Source organism: Calidris pugnax, unplaced genomic scaffold, assembly GCF_001431845.1.
Source record: "Calidris pugnax isolate Ruff unplaced genomic scaffold, ASM143184v1 scaffold49, whole genome shotgun sequence".
Lineage (NCBI taxonomy): Eukaryota > Metazoa > Chordata > Aves > Charadriiformes > Scolopacidae > Calidris > Calidris pugnax.
The window spans coordinates 1,678,807-1,699,211 of NW_015090798.1; the positions used below are offsets into that span (position 1 = coordinate 1,678,807).

The 20,405-nt window shown below is 37.3% G+C and overlaps 1 protein-coding gene across 4 annotated transcripts in view; it reads right to left on the reverse strand.

Annotated features, from left to right (window-relative positions):
• Positions 1-239: 239 nt before the first annotated feature.
• LOC106885160 (protein FAM184B-like) overlaps positions 240-20,405 on the reverse strand; it is a 52,837-nt gene continuing 32,671 nt past the window's right edge. For 2 of the 4 annotated variants that reach the window (XM_014937100.1, XM_014937097.1), the window contains exons 3-10: positions 19,642-19,752; positions 10,294-10,506; positions 8,088-8,241; positions 6,814-6,926; positions 6,210-6,394; positions 1,604-1,721; positions 1,302-1,406; positions 240-599 (exon numbers count right to left, since the gene is read on the reverse strand). In XM_014937100.1, coding sequence (XP_014792586.1) covers positions 372-599; positions 1,302-1,406; positions 1,604-1,721; positions 6,210-6,394; positions 6,814-6,926; positions 8,088-8,241; positions 10,294-10,506; positions 19,642-19,752 — 1,227 coding nt within the window. In that variant the 3' untranslated portion in view covers positions 240-371. The remainder of the gene's footprint in view (positions 600-1,301; positions 1,407-1,603; positions 1,722-6,209; positions 6,395-6,813; positions 6,927-8,087; positions 8,242-10,293; positions 10,507-19,641; positions 19,753-20,405) is intronic. The other 2 variants (XM_014937098.1, XM_014937099.1) reach the window with 2 other exon arrangements.

Here is a 20,405-nt window from a genome sequence, read left to right on the forward strand (position 1 = left end):
CAAATATCTCCTAACAGGAAAATATGCAATCTACATCCACCAAGTGCAAAGTGAGGAAACAGAAGTAAGAAGAAAAACACATCCTTAACAGAACCACTGATACGGGCCTGCAGTTTTAAACAGCCACGTTCACCATTCACCACGTTCTTAATTAAATACTTGCAACTCCTCTCTTTTTTTTTTTGCAATCCTAATCTCTGCTGGGCAGTGATTATAGCCTACTTCTGCAGTAAAGTTCTGGGTCTCTCTGCAGAGAATTGAAGACATGGAGTTCACTGCACAACAGGAACCTTGTGTCATTGTTTATTTCCCAATGCCTAATGTGTTTGAATTGCCTACAAGATTCTGAAAACCATGTATCATCTTACAAGTCACTGCAAAACGGACAAATACCTTGTGGCAGTGCTGCTGTCTGAGGACTGTGCTGATGGAGAGCCCACGCTGAGGCCGCCAGGACTCCGGTCTAAGCTCGTAGATTTGGTTATTTGAGGAGCATTTCTTTTGGATCTCAAATCGCAGCTCAAAAAGCTCTTTGCGTAGGCAGCTAAATTTGGCACACTGACAACACGACTGGGCACCTCAGCCGTTTTCTTCTGCTGCTTTTTATTGTAACAGAAAAATTAATTACACGCACACACACATTATTTTTTTTCACACTTTATACTGTAAAACCTCAACAATACCTCATTCATAGATACCTTGTGAGGAGCACCCAAAAATGAAGTTTCTCATCTTTTCCTATAGGTATAAATTCTCAGGGTATGCTGTGAGGATCCATGGATTAGGCAGTCCAATTAAAACAACTCGAGTATTTGACCCTGAGGTTTTAGATACATCAAAGCTGACAGCTTTGCAGAGCTCAGTTAGGTGCTTTCCACCAACCTGACCTCCCTTCTTTCCATGAATATTTATAGACAGTATCATATAGAGGGGCTGGAATGATAAAGGACAAATCCTGAGCAGCCCAAACACAATTAATAATTTTCCTGGATGCATGCAATATCCCAAATAGCAGTTCCCAAATCTCAAGCAACAGCTGTGCTTAACCCAGTGGAAGACTGAGGTCTTTGGAGTTGTAGTGTTTTCTATTTGCTTAAACACTTGAATCTATGTGCATATATATTTCTACTGAATTTAAGTTCTACTCAACAACTGACTATAGGTTGTCTTACTGGAAAGAATTCTACTGAATAACATAACTATAAAAAATTAATAGGACCTTTATTGTCCTGATCACCTGTATGATTCAAATAACAATAAAACATCATGATTTGCGATTTTAATCATATTGCCCATCTTACCTTCATGGAAGGAGTCAAGCAGCCCGTATTGGGGTTGAAAGAAAATGATCGATTCCTGTAAGATTCAGTGTTGGCTAGAAGTGAATGCTGAAATTTTCTTCCTTCCTGAGAGGAAAGAAAAGTCATGTGTATGGAGACATCTATTTGTTGGAAGTTGGTATGGAAACATATATTTATTAAAATATTCCAGAATAGAAAGGATCAGTGTGAAGCAATGTGTGAAACACTGAATAGAGCCTTCCAAAAGATAAAAAAAAAAAAGATATATATAATATATATATATATATATAAGGAAATCTTACCACCAGCTGCTTGATAATTTCTTCTTTCTCACTTAATTTGTCTTGCAGACAGCTTATAAGGTGTGTATCTTCTGATCTGGACTCCCACTTTCTTGACTTTTCTTCTAGTTCTTTAAGTCTGTACCAAAGAAAATGCAGAGCGGAAAAATCTTCCTCAGACCAGGTTCAATAGATACTTGGGTTGCCCTCTGCCCTAAATTCCAAGCCTAAAATACAGGGACATAGTCAGTTCTTTCTGATAAAACAGCATTGTTTTTCAAAACAGGGATCTGTATATGGATTACATATAAGTACAGAATGTTGTGGAGTTCCAAGATGAATTGCCACCAAGGTGTTTAACTCACAACAGCTGTCCAGCATAAAATGAAGCCCCCGCTGTAAAAGACTAACAAGCTTCCACATCACATTGCTAGTCTAGTTTCCTAAAGAAAGAAAAGGCTGTGTCACAGTTCCTATGCATGTCTGTATTCATCTATTTGTTCTCTTTTCTGGCTCAATAACTCTAGAATCCACAGGCTAATCCCAACCATATTTGATAAAGGCCTCAGAAATACTAAATTCCTATAACTTTCATGAAAAGAAAGGCTTGGATATACATCCTGCTTTAGTGATCCCTCTAAGTCAAAACCTCTAGTTGCCAGTTCAGCTCTTTAAATGCCTTAATCAGAGGAAAAGATTCAAATGAGAACTTACACCTTCTCAGAGATGGTGTGGAAACATACATTTGATTGACCCATCAGAAAAGAAGTCAGTATTTCATCAGCCCAGTTCATGAATTTTGCTGCTTAAGAAACCAAGCGCTATGAAGTTCACCTGCCCTACTGATAAATGTATTACAGAATACAAACCACCACTTTGGTTTTTTTTTTTTTGTTGAGGGTAAACATTTTTGAGAGGACCTCCCCCTCCCATTTTGTGTACCTCAGAGTTTAGATAAAAAGATAAATCTTAGCATCTGAAAGGTTTGAGACCTGCTTACATGCAAGTAGGTCTCTCTTCTGGAGCCACACAGCTGGGATAAGAGAAAAGGACAAGGGGTATATGTAACCACAGAGATTATTTCTGAGTATGCCACACAGTTGGGATAAAAGGACAATCTCTGTGGTATATGTAACCACAGAGATTATTTCTGAGGGGCTTCTCCTGTGCAGTCTGAAGCATTACAGAACTACTCACCTCCACAGGGGGCTGCAAAGTGCATTTATTGACATGAGTTAGTGGGGGCTGTCCTGCAAAATTTGCAAGGGAGTGAGAATGAGCAAGAAGCTGCTCTGCTGAACAAAATGAAGTACAAGATCATGGATCGAGGCCTCTGGTGTCATCTGTGACAAAGATGATTTTACACTTTGCAATCAAATTACAAGATGCTAAGTACAGATTCGAGTTTGGCATTGTAAAATTTTATGTATAGTGCTTTACATTAAACAATATTCAGCATTTATTACGATATAACTGTGTCTTTCAGTGCTTGCAAAGGAAATACCTATACACTTCCATTTCAGTGCTTATAATATTCTACCTATGAGTAATAAAAAAATGACACATACTAAGAATAATAATTTCAAACAGAACTCATTGCCATTATGGGCCAGAGTTTATTTAAATTACTTAGTTTCTAAGGAGAAAATCTCTGCTTGGAGATGTGCCTAAGTGCTGCTGAAATCAGATAATATATTTTCACTCTCCTTCCAGTGATCTTGTTTCAGTACGTCCAGTTCTTTTTTATGCTTGACATTGAGGTCTTCTACCAGTAGCTTTTCATGGGTATTAAAAGATGTCTGAATTCTTACGTTTTAATACTAGTTTATTGTCGCTGATCAAAGCACACAGTTTTGAGGTCTCTCGTTGACTACAAAGCTCATTAATTGGGCACAGCACTGGGCTTCTGCTTACTGATTTGACTTGGACTCTTCAGTTGCAATCAGAAGCAGACCCCGCTAACACCGAGGAAAGTGATTTGGAGAAGTACGTGATGTTCAGCCTTCAGGAAATGGAGGGTCTATTCTATATAATGATGCTGTTGATATCCTGTCTGTGGTTGGTTTGTACATCAATCTTAACGGTCAAACATGACAATAAAGTACCATAGGAACTCACTTGCATTAAGCAAAATTATTTTGAAATCTCTGGAATTTTAATATGAGGCTCTGATGCTATATTTCATTACATCATGGCACCAGAAACATTTAATACTACCACCTACCACCATCCGAAAAATACATTTTTTAAAAGTGAAGGTAAACAGAAACATTTACTACTACCACCTACCGCCTACCACCATCCGAAAAATACATTTTTTAAAAAAGTGAAGGTAAGAACTGTTGTAACAATGCCTTTAACTACAGCATTTGTCTTTAACAGACAATGTATTTTGAAAGATAGCACTATTTGATTAACACCACCAATTGAAAACTAAAAATTGCCTAATATTTTTTCAAGCCTAGTCCTAACATTGCTTTCTGATACCAACACCAAAATCAATAGCCATCTATTGAAGACATCAGCAAATTAACAATTTTAATTTTCACAAAAGATATTCAGCTTATATTTTTTTTCCTTTTTTTTTTTAAATGTATTTCTAAGGCCCTTTTTCTTGTTTCTGAATTGCTTCAGGAAAGGCCAAAAGGCCCATGAAAGGATTCTGCCCTTGAAATTATTTGAAATTAGAGCACAACCATGGGAATGATTGATTTGGCACAAAATAAGAAGCAGAAGAATAAGAGTAAAAATGGGAGCAGAATCCTTGAAATAGGTCTTCAGGGGTAGAATAAAAGCTTTCCTTCAGAATAGTCATTCTGGGACTTGTACTCTCTTCCCATAAAAAAACCCATTGTCTGCTCTTATCCTACTCCTTGCAAAAGGTTTCTCTACTGGAGGTTGAATTCACACAAGTCAAAAGAATGGAAATGGGAATGACTACTTCAAGCAGATTACTGGTTTTACTTACTTGGTAACAGCAAGAATAGTGATTTTAAATAATTGGTTACAAAAAATTGGCACATGCAAATAACAAGCCACTCTAACCTTTAAACCAGAAACAACTATATAGCATAAGACAAGATCACTGTTATTAAAGTAACAGAAAAAACCTGTTATTTGTATGCACTCACCAGTTTAACTATTCCCCTATGCAAATTATTTGTCCTGCAAAAGCAAAATAAGAGCTGGGAGATAATGTTCCAGATCTTCCATGGGTTAATTTCAGAGGAGCCTGTATCAGGTGCCTAGGACCATCTGAGCTCTTTGGTTCTACCTCCTGTTATTTGAAGGATTTCTCCTTACGTAATTTCCATTAATGCTTCCCTCTCAAATGCTTACTGTAGTAGAGCTACACCGTCTATCCCCTGTAAAGATTATCCTCCAGCCCAGCAGCTTTAGCATTTGAGGCCTTTTAGACCTCATCACTGACATGTGAATAATTCCTCTCTTCATGAACAGAGGCTCTGAATTCCTTCAAGGTAGCTGGAGGGCACTGATGAAACTCTCTGGTTTGCAATTCTTTCTGTTGATCTTGCTTCAAAAGCTTGAAATGAAAGTCACTTTCAAGTAACTCTCCGAAGAGTGCAAGGGGAAAAAAAAAAAAAAGAAAAAAAGTTTCTTTCTTATTCTTTAAATACCTACTGACTGGTAGAGAGCAGCGGAATTAGTCTGGCCACTCTGACAGTCTGCTGAGGGACACTGCATCCCTTGAGTGCTTTCCTCTAGACTATACAAGACATAATTTTAAAGATTCCTTTAAGGGTATACTCTTCAGAAATGCTTCAGGTATACAGCTTGAGTAGTTAGAGGCATACGTTCTACATCACTGCAGAAATGAAAGGTACCCATGCACCAGATCCCTCAATCTCTCCGCAAAGAGAATGTATTAAGTATGATCATCCAGAAATTTCAAGGATTCAACAGCCATACAAATGCACTGTACAGTGAACCCCAGTCTTGTCTCCCCTGGAAAAGGTAAGTCCTGCACTACTTCTGCATGCAAACAGGAAGACTGCTATTACTGCAATGCAACACGTGCTCCGGGTCTGTGGCTACGCTAAGAGGATGGGTTCCACTTTGTAGGCAAGAGCCAAGGCTACAAGTCAGCTTGGCCTTCTGTGCCCTGACAGCACACTCCAGCTCCAGGCTTCCATCAGCCCAGAGGGACCGTGTCTGCTGTCACTGCTCCTGCTCCTCCAGTGCAAAGGGGAGCAAAGCACATATGGCCTTCTCAAGTGTCCCCTTTAGACTTAAAAACACATTGGTTCCAGCTACAGACAGTATGTATAAAAACCTGATATTTTATTCTCAGAGACTTTTACTTTTTTTTTTAATAGCTCTTGGGGGAGTTGAGAATATGTTTATGACTTCCAGTGCCTTTCAAAGGCTGACATTATGCAGATTTTCTCAGGTCACTCCTGTGGGGCTACACCGGACATATTGCTCTGTGGCATATAAAGAACAATTACCTCAAATGCTTTTATTATGGCAGGAGAGAAAAAATCTCTAAAATTAGTACTTTAGAGAGAAGCTGAAATCACTTAGAACTGAAATAATTTAGAACACCTCTGATGCTGGCATTATTAACTCTATAGATAGCACTTGAAAGTGTGACTTTAGGGCAAACCTTCTGTGCTGTTTCTCTCTATCCTGAAGCTGTGCAGCTTCTTGCTTCTGTGTCTCCACCTCAGCACTGAGTAGCTCCATTGTGTCCTTCAAAAGTAAATTCTCTTTCTTGAGTTCGGAAATTTCACTCTGACATTTTTCCAGTTCATCATGAAGAGATCTGATCTGGCTCTGGCTACTTCCTTCCTAAGAAAAAGGCCAAATTTAGTTATTCACAGCTTATTATTTAACATGAAGATCTCACTGGAATTGTGTGCATGAAATTTTTTTGAACTGATTTTTCAATTATATACGTGCAATTCCATGTGCAAGACAAAATCTGTGATCAAAAATTCCCGAATATATTTTGCAGCTTTCATAACATTAATTCTATTTTAACATTCATTCATTTACTTGTAGATTCTGATCCTTAAATGGAAAAAAAAGCCTGCTCATAGAGAAAAGATGATAAACAATACTAACATTTTAAAGTGGGACATAAAGGAAGGAAATCCATTCTGTTTCTGTAAGAGACTGTACACTTTTATGATCTCTGAAGAGAGAAATTTGGTATTATTGCTTTTGCAAAACACAACATGGTAACAAAGTAGGAACTGGATTCTTGCCTGTTGCTTCTTTAGTGTCCTCACACTCCTCAGCTCCATTTGCAGTTCTTCTATTTGTTTCTTGAGATTAGTGCACGATGTTTGTTGCTCAGAGAGTTCCATCCTCAGAGAGCCTAGTAACAATCACACAATCATTAAGGCAGCCAGAGGCCAGCTGGATCGGGGAGGTAGGTACAGACAATGCAGCTTAAGACTGATACATTACATCTTGTTTCTGCCTCAACTCCTTCACCATTAAGTACAATAATCACTCTGGTATAAGACAGGCCTCCTACTACTAGAGAAATAACTCAGTTGAGCAATAGTAGGACGATACGGAGCTACAACAGCAATGATTCAACATTGGAATTAGAGAGGTAATTCCATGGCAGTTGTTCTGCAGACTAAATCACTGTAATTGCTTCTTCTAACCTTGAATGTGACTGGAGCACCCCTCAGCTTCCCTGTTAAGTCCACTGATGTCTTCTAGAGAGCTATAAGGCAGACTGAGGAGAGCTCTGGTTGCGTTAGAGAAGTATGACATGTCAGCAGATCTGTCATATACTGTATATTGGGAACAAGTTTTGGAATGGATCAAGTACAAGGAGAAAGAAGCTTTTATCTCTATTGTCTCCCTACAATATTTCTTGAAGAAAAACAGAGTTTATCTATTGAACATAGAAACTTCAGAGAGCAACAAATCTTTCTAGCAAATTCGAATTACTGAAAGAAAAACCCAAGAAGATCATTCAGTTCATACTTCAAGTACTTTCAAATTATTCTTTCTTTAATTAAAAAACCTTTTATAGATGAGCTTTAATAACCAGAATTCAAACCTGGAGATATTACAGGTCCTCCTAATGTAGTGTTCTGTTTAGTTCTGAACGGTTTAGGGAACTTTCTAAACTAACTAAACAATACGTAAGGAGCAACTGATCACCGCCGCTGAACTCAACAGAACAGACTTGAACCACATATAACAATTCTTCACATCATAGAAAAAAAGAGGAAAGCCATATACACTAACTACAGTGTTCCAATTTAATATACCTGATAATGCATACTTGAATGTTGTACACTGTACCACTCACTAGCAACGATCTGCTGCTGACAGCTGAGAGGTAGGTTAACAAAGAATAGTAAATGTGCATTGCTGAAATTGCAGGGTATGGAAAAGGAGATTGGCAAAGACCCGAGTTCCCAGAAAATGGGAAAGAAAATGAATGGGAGGAAAGTCAGTGCTTCTTAGCACGTCATCAAGCAGTAGGAGCTGTGCACGACATGAGACATTATACCTAGTAACAGGGTTTGCTGTTTCTGTATCTGCTCCAGTTCATCATGTAATTCTTTCTTTGCTTTCTCTTCCAAGGTCTGTATTTCCAGCCTGTGAGACTGATGTTGGATCTTGAAAGTCTCATTAAACTCCTTTTTCAAACGCTCTTCTGCCTCCTGTAAGCAAAAGACACACCCCAAAAAAACAAAGTAGTTGGAGCCTATTTATCACCTTGTTGTTTTGCTCGTAATGCCAGGATGAATCTGATCTTTCATTGTAGAACTTCTATTTTCATCACCACTTTACATGACACTTCATCAATACAATAATAAAAATGAGCTGAAGTTAAAAAACAAAAATTAATAGGACAAGATAAATTATCACAATATTGTCTACCAGATTTCTTGTACATCATGAAATAGTAACATGATGTCTTTGCACTATTTGACACTAGAAAGATGTTTTATTATTCAACATACAAAGCCTCCCAGACTTGACCCTGTGTATCATTAGTTATCACAGTGTGTCAGATGAAGGCTTTTCTTGTATCGTTCTTGGCCGTGCTGCTGATAGCCTGTAAATGATGGAGCAGTTGTTCTGTAGTGCTTCTGAAAGCAAACTCCTATCCTCAATTTTCTTTTTTACAGCTTACTGCCTTCAGCTTGGTTTTGTTAAAGCTGGGGTTTTATTCTGGATATATAAGCCAGACATTCAATTCTACTTAGGATGGTTTTACTACATCTGTTTTATAAGGAGGTTTTCACTAAAGTGTGCAATATCAATAGGGACATCTGAACTCCATGTCACAATCACATGTACATTTTTCAAGTTGGTGGTTGTTTTTTTTTCCCCTCAAAGAGCAACATTCTTTAGAACCTCGATATACTGCATTAACATTTTATCACTGAAATAAATCCGATTTTTCAAGTTTGTTTTTTTTTTTTCCCCCTCAAACAGCAACATTCTTTAGAACCTCAATATATTGCATTAACATTTTATCACTGAAATAAATCCACTTGAACCTTGAAAAGCTTTGGTTATCCACTTACAGAATTGATTATTGGAGGTATCTAAGGCAATACACAACATTATACATGTCTATTATACTTCTGTTATTTTCATCACCACTTTACATGACAATTCATCAACACAATAATAAAAATGAGCTGAAGTTAAAAAACAAAAATTAATAGGACAAGATAAATTATCACAATACTGTCTACCAGATTTCTTCCACATAATGAAATATTAACACTGACGTCTTTGCACTATTTGACACTAGAAAGATGTTTTATTATTCAACATACAAAGCCTCCCAGACTTGACCCTGTGTATCATTAGTTATCACAGTGTGTCAGATGAAGGCTTTTCTTGTATCGTTCTTGGCCGTGCTGCTGATAGGCTGTAAATGATGGAGCAGTTGTTCCGTAGTGCTTCTGAAAGCAAACTCCTATCCTCAATTTTCTTTTTTTACAGCTTACTGCCTTCAGCTTGGTTTTGTTAAAGCTGGGGTTTTATTCTGGATATATAAGCCAGACATTCAATTCTACTTAGGATGGTTTTACTACATCTGTTTTATAAGGAGGTTTTCACTAAAGTGTGCAATATCAATAGGGACATCTGAACTCCATGTCACAATCACATGTAGATTTTTCAAGTTTGTTTTTTTTTTTTCCCCCTCAAACAGCAACATTCTTTAGAACCTCAATATATTGCATTAACATTTTATCACTGAAATAAATCCACTTGAACCTTGAAAAGCTTTGGTTATCCACTTACAGAACTGATTATTGGAGGTAGCTAAGGCAATACACAACATTATATATGTCTATTATACTTCTTTTAAAGTATTTATGCATAAATTAATAATGGATTAAAAAACAATAAACTGAATTCTGTTCATAATACACTCAGGAATTCCCTTGTATTTCTAAAGCAAGACCCCAGCTTGTATTAGTCACAGTCTAAATGTAGAGGGTAGGCTATATTATTTTATGAAACTATTTCAGTCACACTGTGGTATAAGTTCAAATGTTAAAATTCTAAAAAAAAAACCAACCTGAAGATGATGAAGTTTCAAAGTCACAGAGTTAACTAATTATGTGCAATAATGGCAACCCATCATTAAGATATCCGGAGATAACAGAGTTTTGATAATCAGCTCTAGTTAATATAGTTTATCCTACAAATATGATTTTTCTTTTTACAATAGTATGTTGCAAACTGACCTTGAGTTCCTGGTTTTTGCTTTTCTCCAACATTTTTAAGACTTTTTGATGTGATGCCTCCAGCTGCAGTTTAACATTCTGGTTCTCTTTAATGGTGTTTTGAAGATCCTGCAAAAGCTTCTCTTTTTCTTTGTTGGACTGTAGATTATGTTTCTTCAGTGACTCCTTGAAATTATTTGCTTGTTGGTCTAATATTTGCTTCAGCTGAGCCACCTTCCAGAAAAGTAAGTCAGCAGGATAGGATTAATGGCTGCATTCACAATGGAGAGGAATTATGTAAATTTGAGCACATTTTATGAATTTGTGTTGCTCTATGAAAAATAGCAAGATGCTTGTTTCATGCAAGGAGCCCTTTTTTTTCAGGGAAAAATGACATCCCTTTTGCAAATACTGTCCGTTGCCCCTTAAGTACATTTCTTAAGTTATTTCTTTTCAAATCCTCTCCATCTCACACGTAGAATCCAGAGTTCAATTCACACAATAATTATGGCACAAACCAGGAGGCAAGGCCTAAGGCTGTTCTTATTGTCAGCCCGGAGACATAACACTGCAGAGTCCATTTATAGAAAGCAGATTTGTTTTATTTTCTCTCCCCTCTTAGCTAAATCACTAAATACAGTAGACATTTCTATAATGGCTGACACAAAAGTAACAAAATGGTCAGCCCAGAGATGTAACACTGCAGAGTCCGTTTATAGAAAGCAGTAGATAAGAACCCATGGAAACAAGAATTCTGCACATCATGCTTCAGATTTGTTTTATTTTCTCACCCCTCTTAAATAAATTACTAAATACAGTAGACATGTCTATAATGGCTGACACAAAAGTAACAAAATACACCCCTTTAGAAGAATAACTTGGTGGGGGTTTTTTTTGGTGGGGAAGGAAGGGACTGTTCTCTTTCCTATTGGTAGGTTTTCTAAACTTTCAGTACAGATTTGTATTTGCTCTTCTTCTTAAATTTGCCATTCCAAACATCAGAGCTATGAAATCTTGAAAAACTACCTTCTGCGTAGAAGGAGCATGCATAATTAGTACAGCAAATTAGCATTTCTGCTGCTGTTTCTGGGCTTCCAAGTCTGCTTTTTTGCTCCTCCTGCAAAATCTCTATGTCTCTTGCCTATCTTTTTGGGAGCATGTGAAAGAGGATGGTCTGCTTTCCAATTTTTATATATTTGTACTTTCCAGCCTTAGAGAAACAGAATTCAAACTATGAAAGGAAGCAGTTAGCTTCCTTAGAATTTCATGTGACTATAAATGAGTCAAATGATGCACATACCTGCAAACTGGATATGATACAGATTATAACCTGTGAGTTCATCCTGTTCTTTCCCCTACACTAATATATGTCTTTTTTCTCTTTTTAAGTGTTGCCTTAAATTTTTTCCCATGCACACTGCAGAGAGTTTGTTAGCTGAGGAAGCACTCTAGCTTTATTTAGCTAAATAGTTGCATGTAACTTCAACTGCACACTGGTGGTTCTGTCTGATGCAGCACCACAAAAGCTGGAGGAAGATCTATTAAGTGGGCTAAGGTGTCTATATCCTTCCACGTTTCATTCTCATAGCACCTTCTGGTATATTTGGTATTACATTACAAAAGGAGATACTAATGGGCTGTGCCAGGTCTCTCCAAATGACAGGAATCCTTTCTGATGATGGCTCTTGCTAGCTCATGGCTCTGTTCTTTCTCACACTGGTTGACCATGCTGGCTTCTCTCCTCCAAAGGACGTGCCCTCTCCTTTCCCTCTCCTGAGGCCCTTCTCCATTCCCAGATGGATCACAGCTCTTATCCAAGTACTCTGTAAGCCTCTACTATTCTTGTAGGTTCCCAGCACAGAACTGTGCTCTGAGGGCTCAAAGTGTGCAAACCACAGAGCTTGTATCGGTCCCCTGGGTTTCAACTCTTTTTGGAGAAAGGACATCCTGTACCCCCACTTTATGACCACAACCTTCAACGACATCGTAGCTTGACTTGTCTTAAATTTTAGTCACAATTTCTGCTTTTACCATTTTTTGGCATCTGTTCCCTTCTCTCTAGAATTTATACAAGTCTTTATGTCCCAAAAATGAATCATGATATTAAAAAAGAAAAATGAATGTGAACCGTTTTTTTCTTTTGAGACACTCACAGCTTAGAAAGGATTATTTCTACTCAATCAATTTGTCTTACTTTAATTGTTTTTTTCTACAGAGCAACTAAAGAAGGGCCTGAAAACATTGTAAAAACTTGCTCTATTTGGTCTGGTTTTAGTTTCTAATTTTAAGTAAAAAGTTTGTGTTCACAGAATATCAGATGAAGATGTATTCTTTCTGTGTGTTATTCATGTGAAACATGGACTACATGCACTGTGGAGATAACTCAAAGCCTATTACTTGGAGACACACATCTTAAGAAGGACATACCTTCCCTTTACTAAATCTGGTTTCTGTAGTTCTGTAAGCAGCTACAAGAATTACTGTTCCATTTTTGCGTAGGTTTTTGGCTGCTGAACTGCTGTTCCTATACAAAGTCAGTATACTTTGTTCCTTCCATTTAAATAGAGTTTCTCCTTCAAATCCACAAGTCAGGTTCTTTTTCGCTAATTAACTGGTGGTGGTCATTACTGATCATCACTGATCTTGTACTTCAGTTTCCCTTTGAACCACTTCCAACAGCTTGCTCACAAAAGCCTATACTACTATTATAATTAGGGTGGATTTCCTTTACCAGATTGGGCAGTGTGCTATGTTTGAACTTCAAAGTTCCTCAGCTCTATTACTGATGTTTCACTTGTTCTGAGATCTACAACAGTATCTGTAATTTAGACACGACAGAAATCTGCAAGCACTGATGACCCTTGTTAAAAGACTCTTTGGCAATGCTACCAGCTTGGGCAGTTGAACCTCTTTCTTGGTGGCGAACCAAGCAACCAATAAAGCTTTTAGTGAATAATAAACCAAAGGAAGCATTTTTGAATGCACATATCAAAATGAAAAAGTAAAATATTTCCTCCAGACTGAATTCAATGTTTTTAAAGCTTAAATTACTTCATCACTTGCAAGGAGACGAATGACTTCATTAACAGAACACAGGGGAAGAAGCGATGGCAGCGATGGCTCTGCTTTGGGTGTGATAAGGAAAAAAGAAGCATGGAGGGACAGAAAAACCAGGAGAACAAGAGAGTAGGTGTGTGTGCATAGAAAGGTGACTGCGGCACTTACCCAAGTGATACAGGCCTACGTTGTCCAATGACAACTGAACATACAAGTGAAGAAGCGGCAACAACTGACCCACTGTAGCTTACCTTGTTTTATCCTAGAACCCAGTGAAAAGGGGACTCTTTAAATGGTGAGAAAACTGACAGAAGATAAAAACCACCAAAATAAACCAAGCCCAAGTCTCCCACACAGCATGGGAATGCTAGGTTAGTAGATAAGAATACAAGCATTCTTTCCCCAGCGTTTCACAAATCAAGTGTTTTATTTTGTTCTCTTTTAAGGGTAGATAAGAATACAAGCATTCCTTCACCCAGTGTTTTGCGAATCAAGTGTTTTATTTTGTTCTCTTTTAAGTGCCAGAAAATGAAGAAGATTAGTTTTAACGCTTCTTAAGCAATTTCAAACCAACACGGTACATTTGAATTTCACTGAAGCCATCCAACCAAATTGATGTAATAAATTTGAAAGAGCACCTAGCTTTAGCTGTCCCAAACTGAGTTTAACTTAACTAATCATCCAGTTGTTTCTTGGCTTCTTCCATTGTGTCAACCAATTAAACACAAAGAAAACTATCTGAACAAACTAGTGATGAATAATTGCTAAATATTATTCTTAATGAAAAACATTAATTGTCTTTAATGTGTGTCTGTGATGGGATCTATCTGTGGCCTGGATACATTCCAAGAACATGCAGATGCTAGAGGCACTTGCCAACTATACCTTTGTTTCCAGAGCTGCTGCAATTTTGTTTTTTTGTTGTTTTTTTTTTTAAAAAAAACAAGTGGTAAATCATAAGATTTAACCAAAAGGGGTACTTAGACTTCTGGTTACAGGTGAAACATTTATTTTGTCTTAATATCTACTGAACTCAAGCCAATGTTGTCCTCTATAAAGAGAGGAAACACTGAAGCTTTTAGGTACTTAAATTTAATTGTGAAACAATGCTGTACAGTCCCCTGTATCAGCTGATGTAATATTCATTAGCATTACTATACTCAAGCATGCATTTTTTTCTGGGCTTCCTGAAAATAAACCAGTGAGTAAAATGGATGTGCCAGAAAAGCAGGCTGTACATTTTCTAACAGAAAAATTGGAAACAGGAAAAATGTTGCTCAGAATATTTCTTTTGTGAATTCAATATTCTTCTAGGTAGGGAACATGAAAAGAGACATTTATAAACTTCAGCTATGGTCACAACGTTATTAACCTTCCAGACTCTTTTAACAGATGATTATTGGTTCAAAGCACTACTAACATGAAACATAAGACTGGACACAGACTAAGCAGCAAATTGGTAGCAACAAAGAACATAATGCAGTAAGAAATCAGATGAAAAAGTATTTCATTATTTGGCAGCGATTTAGAGAAAAAGACCTAAACAAATATATCATGCATACAAAAACACTCTCTCTCATGAATCCTGCTACTTCTAACATATTAGAGGTCAAGAAACAAACATTTCCATCCCATCAGGTGTCCTCCTCCTGTCTTTCAATTAAAAAGGCTGTCAAGTACACCAGTGCAAATTCTTCTCTGGAATATTTTGCAGTGCCAGGCATTTTATTATGTTTCATTACTTCAAAACAGATAGCCAGACCCTCAATTTGTTTAAATCAGTAAAGCAACATTTAAAGCAATGAAACTATGCCAACTCACATCAGTCCAGAATCTATTTGGCTCCCTTTACTGTTAACAAACCAGCAACACTGTATGATTTTGTGTTTTATAATGTCTTTCTACTGCAAAACAAAACTTCTTGAAAAAACTGTACCTCTAAAACCATTATTCATTCACTTTTATCCACCAGAATTGCCTAAAGTGGGCTTAAAGATGCAACTAATAGCTATCCACAGTATAAACTCTAGGCAACAGTACTTTCCTAGGCTCTGATGAATTCTTTTCAAATTTCAGAGTTATGTTTGCACTTGCCCTTTCTTATGACAGCTGATTTTGCCTACCACTGTCTTCCAAGTAAAGAAAAAATGAACAACTATTACTAGAAGATGACAGGTAAGTTTCGAAATATTTCAAAAGTCTTTTAAGTTCCATTTTTTTCTAACCATAATTACAGTTCTTCTCTTGTGAAGGATGGCTTGATTCTTTTGAAGAAGTACCTCTCAGACTTTTAAAGCATACTGGGCATGTATAAGGCTGTGCGTGCCCTCACAGTTGGCTCCCCCATTTGACTTCTTGCTTTGATTATTTTAATTCACTGTGCTTGAAAGCACTATGAATTCTTGAATCTTGATCTTATGTCTGCTCTTCCCTTCTTTTATTTATCATATGTAAGAAGTGTGAAATCTCAGAGGCAAGATCTAAAGTTGGAATCAGAGGGAATATTTTGACTTCCTGTATCTTTTAAGTAGAAAGATCCGAGTTTCTCAATGCATTGCTAGGGGATGAATTTATATAAAAGACTTTAAACTGCCTTTTGATGTATTATAGAAGAGTCAGCACAATTGAGAATTTGTTCAGAGTCAAAATAAGGCACCCAAATGCTACAGGGTTTTATTCATACCATGCTGCTATTACATCTAAACAGTAACATGGCATAAGAAGTAACAACAAAATAATGAAATTATATTTTACTGTTGCCTTTAGGCTTATTCCACAGTTACTTCAGTTAAGTTCACAGTTATCTGCCTTCCTCAACTTATGGCAATTCCTGACCAGAGGGACAGGTATGAACTTATCAGACACACCTCTGCTGCTGCTGTGTGGTGGTGCCTCCAAGAATCATCAGGGCTCTGGGTGCTGCTGTGCCAGCATCATTCAAAAATGCATCACGACAAGGTGATGCCTACGCTTCTCTTTTATGTACCTTCCAATTCCAGAATAGTCCCTTTAACACGTTGAAGAGATCTGCAGTGCAAAAGCAAGGGACTGGAGGACTCTAATGAATTAGCATTTGACCCACACGGAATCTTCACATCCTTCCTTCCAAAGGACCAAACAGGTGTGAAACCAATTTCTTCACCCAGAAAAATTTCATTAATACAGAAATCATGCCACATCGAAGTGCATCCCTAGAGAGATGAAATTATCACAATTCTGTCTACTCTGCGTAGTGCTCTAGCTATGTCAGCCCAACCCAAAATGTGTCTTATGCAGCCAAGGAAGCTATTTTTAGATCTGAAATGGTATCCAGGTTAGAACTGGATTAATAACAGCACATTGCCTAACCTTTGAGGCGGAAGCTCTGGGCTGAGCCATTGCAAAGGTTCCCAGCTGGGAATCGTGCCCTCAGTGAAACATAATGTTGTCTAGTAAATGGCGGTTTCTTGGCTGTGAATATTCACATATTTATAGAAGGAAAGTATTGTTAGTTGAAAGTAATTCACTTCCCTGGTAATACTGCCAAGTAATTATTTCAGAAAGCAACTTATAGTGTACCAAGAGAAATGCAAAATTTCTCTTCAGAGGGAGCATTTCCTTCTTTGGGGGAGCACTGCTAGACTCTAAGATACACCAAAATGTTTCTTAGTGTATCTGTTTATACTTACCATGGTGTTGTGAACATACCATATGGCATGATAAATACTATTTTATATTATTTATTTATATTTATAGTGACAATAATTTCCCACCAACCCTTGCATTTACCATGATGTCACGATATGAAAAGACTAGCAGTTAGGAAACACAGGTTTGTTTCCTATTTTTCCATCCTGAATGTGTGATTTCAAGAAAAGCAATTTGATGACTCACTGCCTTACTTCTTCTACCTGCAAAACCTGAAGAATAATTGCTTTATGTCGTAAGCCTTTTGATTTTTTCGAGACTTTTCAATGGACTACACCACCTGTGTGCACATACAGTGTGCCACTGCTCCTCCCTTCCATCTCTTCCCCTCGCACCTCAAACCAGTACAACTTTCAGGCACTACCCAGGGACACCAGAATATTATGCTAAGTTTTCAGCTTTGAATGGACTAAGATATTTGAATAGAAAAAACGTATGTTTAGGGGAAATTGGAAAAGAATAAACACGACTAATTTCTGGGAACCCATGTTTTGCATTAGGTGCAAAGAAGTCACTCTGTGCAGGTCAGCACAGGTTGGATTGACCTGAAATTCTCTCAGAGAAGAACCTCTAGAAAACAGTGGCATGCAGAAGTGTGTAATGAAACCTGAAAACATGATTTAGCCAGAACTTTAAGAACATTAAGAGCTACACTTAAATTCTGTATTTCTAAGAGTGGGAAATGGATGGAATGTGAGAATGCAACTGTGTGATACCAGAATGTATAAATCTGTTTTAAAGGAGAAATGAAAGGGAGAAGACCATGCTGCACTCAATGCTAGTACAGCTAGTACAGCATGCATAGGAGAAAAACCAGGTGTTACAAGTAAATTACCACAACACATGCCCCGATTGCTGGAACATGCCACACCAAGCAGTAGTAATGGTATGAGGGAAAGTTGAAACAGGTAGGAGAGCAGGGGGGTGGCAACACCTTGCTTAGCCCCCTGATGAGCCTATCTATCCTTTTTGTGTCTTCAAACACTCAAAAAGAGCTTATTATGGCCACTCAGAACCTAAAAATACCAGCTGAGAAAGATCTAGGTCTTCAATTTTTGCGGAGCGGTTGCCACGCAAGCTCCCACTGAACTTGCTGGAAGTGAAACTGGTTAGAATCAGGGAAGATATAAAGCAATGGAAGTTATAGACAGCCACTTAGAACAACATCACTATCTGTAATTCAGTAGTTCCAGAGTATAGACTACCTAATTCCTGTCGTTCATTACTTTGTCTTGAACTAGACTGAAGAAATTTTGGGAATATCCTCATTTTGTTTAATAGAATATTGCAGCCTTAAAATCTGGATGGGCATGGAAAAATAAAAAAAAAAAAGAAATGAACGACAAATTTGCATGGTGAAAATATGTCCTTCTACCCCTAATCTCCCAGAAGAGACAATCACAAATCATTTCATTGTTCTGGAAAAGGTACCAAATGCAATGATATACTTGGGGTAGAAAAATAAATGTAGCACATCATCAGAACTTTTCACTAGGGCACTGATTTTAGTTCTGTTAAAGCAGTTGTTTTATAGCTTATCCATGAGATAAAAGCATCAAAATGTTCACAGGCAAAAACTTCACATGATCACACTGAAAAAAAAGTAACTATCCTGTACATAACATATTAAAACAAATAGCATTTGCCGAAAAGAACTGAACACTACAAAAAGGGAACACCAGAGAGGAAGAAAAGGTGTATTCACAGCTGTCAGAAATTTTAAAGGTGCAGTGTTTACCTGGGTAAATATTGCTTTATAGGGGTTCTGCTTTTGTTTTGGCAGAGAATTATTTATCTAATCCATTATAACTTTTCAAATAATGATACTTTCCTGTATAAATATTTTGGCAGATGTACTAATCTGGAAAATTTGCAACACTTGGCCTGCAACTGACTATACATTAGAGCTGATACAGGTGGATAACCTCATACTAACACATCCCAGGTATTTATTTCCAGATTAATCCATGTCCGTAGATTTGCTTTATGACTTAGGTGTAACCAGAGCAGGGAACAGTACACAAGCTATGACATCCTCAACGTTACTTTGGAGTCACAATGCTTTCTCTATTTTGTTCTTGATCTTGAAACAGAGGGAGGCATACCTAACTACTAATAAATACTAAATTGTTGCACATTCCAATCTGCTTCAGTTAACTCCCTTACCTTTAAGCAGGCAGAACAGAAACACTGATCTATTCGACCTTTTTTCATTCAATTCTCTTGCTTAAGGGAGCAAGCAAGCAGGCCCTTTTACATCTCTACACACACTCACAAATTAATCAGAAAGTCAACAAGAGCTGTATGGAAGATTCTAATCTCACTTAGCCCTGTATACAAACAGTCAGAGTCAGCATCCATCCCTGATATAGCCAAACTCCTCACCAAAAAGCCTTAGTATATATCCAAAGAGTTATATATGAAATTTATCAAAATAAATAGGCTTGTAAAAATCTTCATAGAAGTTCGGGAGCAGTAATTTCTGTTATTTCTCTCTAGAGTCCTTGCATATTTTCTTAAATGATAGTCACAACAAATATGATTAAAATCTAATAAAAAATATCTCAGATGAGAGGAAAAATGAAGAGCCCTTTTATTACTGGGTTACATTTATGCCCAGTTTACCTCAAGTGAAGAGTTCTGAAGCTTCCCAGTTAGGACTTCTTTCTCTTTCTCTAGTTGCTTAAGTTCACACTCAGATTTTCTTTTAAATTCCTCCAGCTGTGCCTGGAGTTCCTACAGTTAAAAAAAAAATAAAAAAAAGAAAAAAAAAAGAAAAAATAGAACAAAGCATGCAATAGCTGGGACAAAACATGCAGCATGAAAAAGAGAACATTTCTTGTATGTTAATCTAGATAATAGAGCAGTTTACACGTGCTACTGTTTACACAATACATGCTGCTGTCTTTTTTAATGTTACTCATGTATTATTTAATCAAAGAAGTATTAACAGTTCGGTTCTTTCTAATACTAGTGTTAGACAATACAGCTCACATAATCCTAATCTACTGAAAGCTTCCCTGAGGTGGAAAACTGTACAGCACGAAGAGTCAGACTGTTTTGCCTTGGGTGCTGTTAGTGTTCAAAAACAATTTAGTATGCAAGAGTCACCCACAAGACCTAAAAAACCATAAACATACATTGACCATATAAATAACCAGATAACTAATTAAAGGGCAATTAGTAGAAAAGGGAATCAAATGAAGCACTATCTTACAGAATCCATAAGGAAAATCCCAGTGAGGCAGTAAAAGTCATTTTAAATATACCTGTACAAACTTACTGACATAAAAGAATACATTATATAAAAGGCAGAGTCCTTTCATAAGGCTTCCATTTGACAGTGTACCTGTGTACCTTGAAGCACTGCATCTTCACATACTGATCAA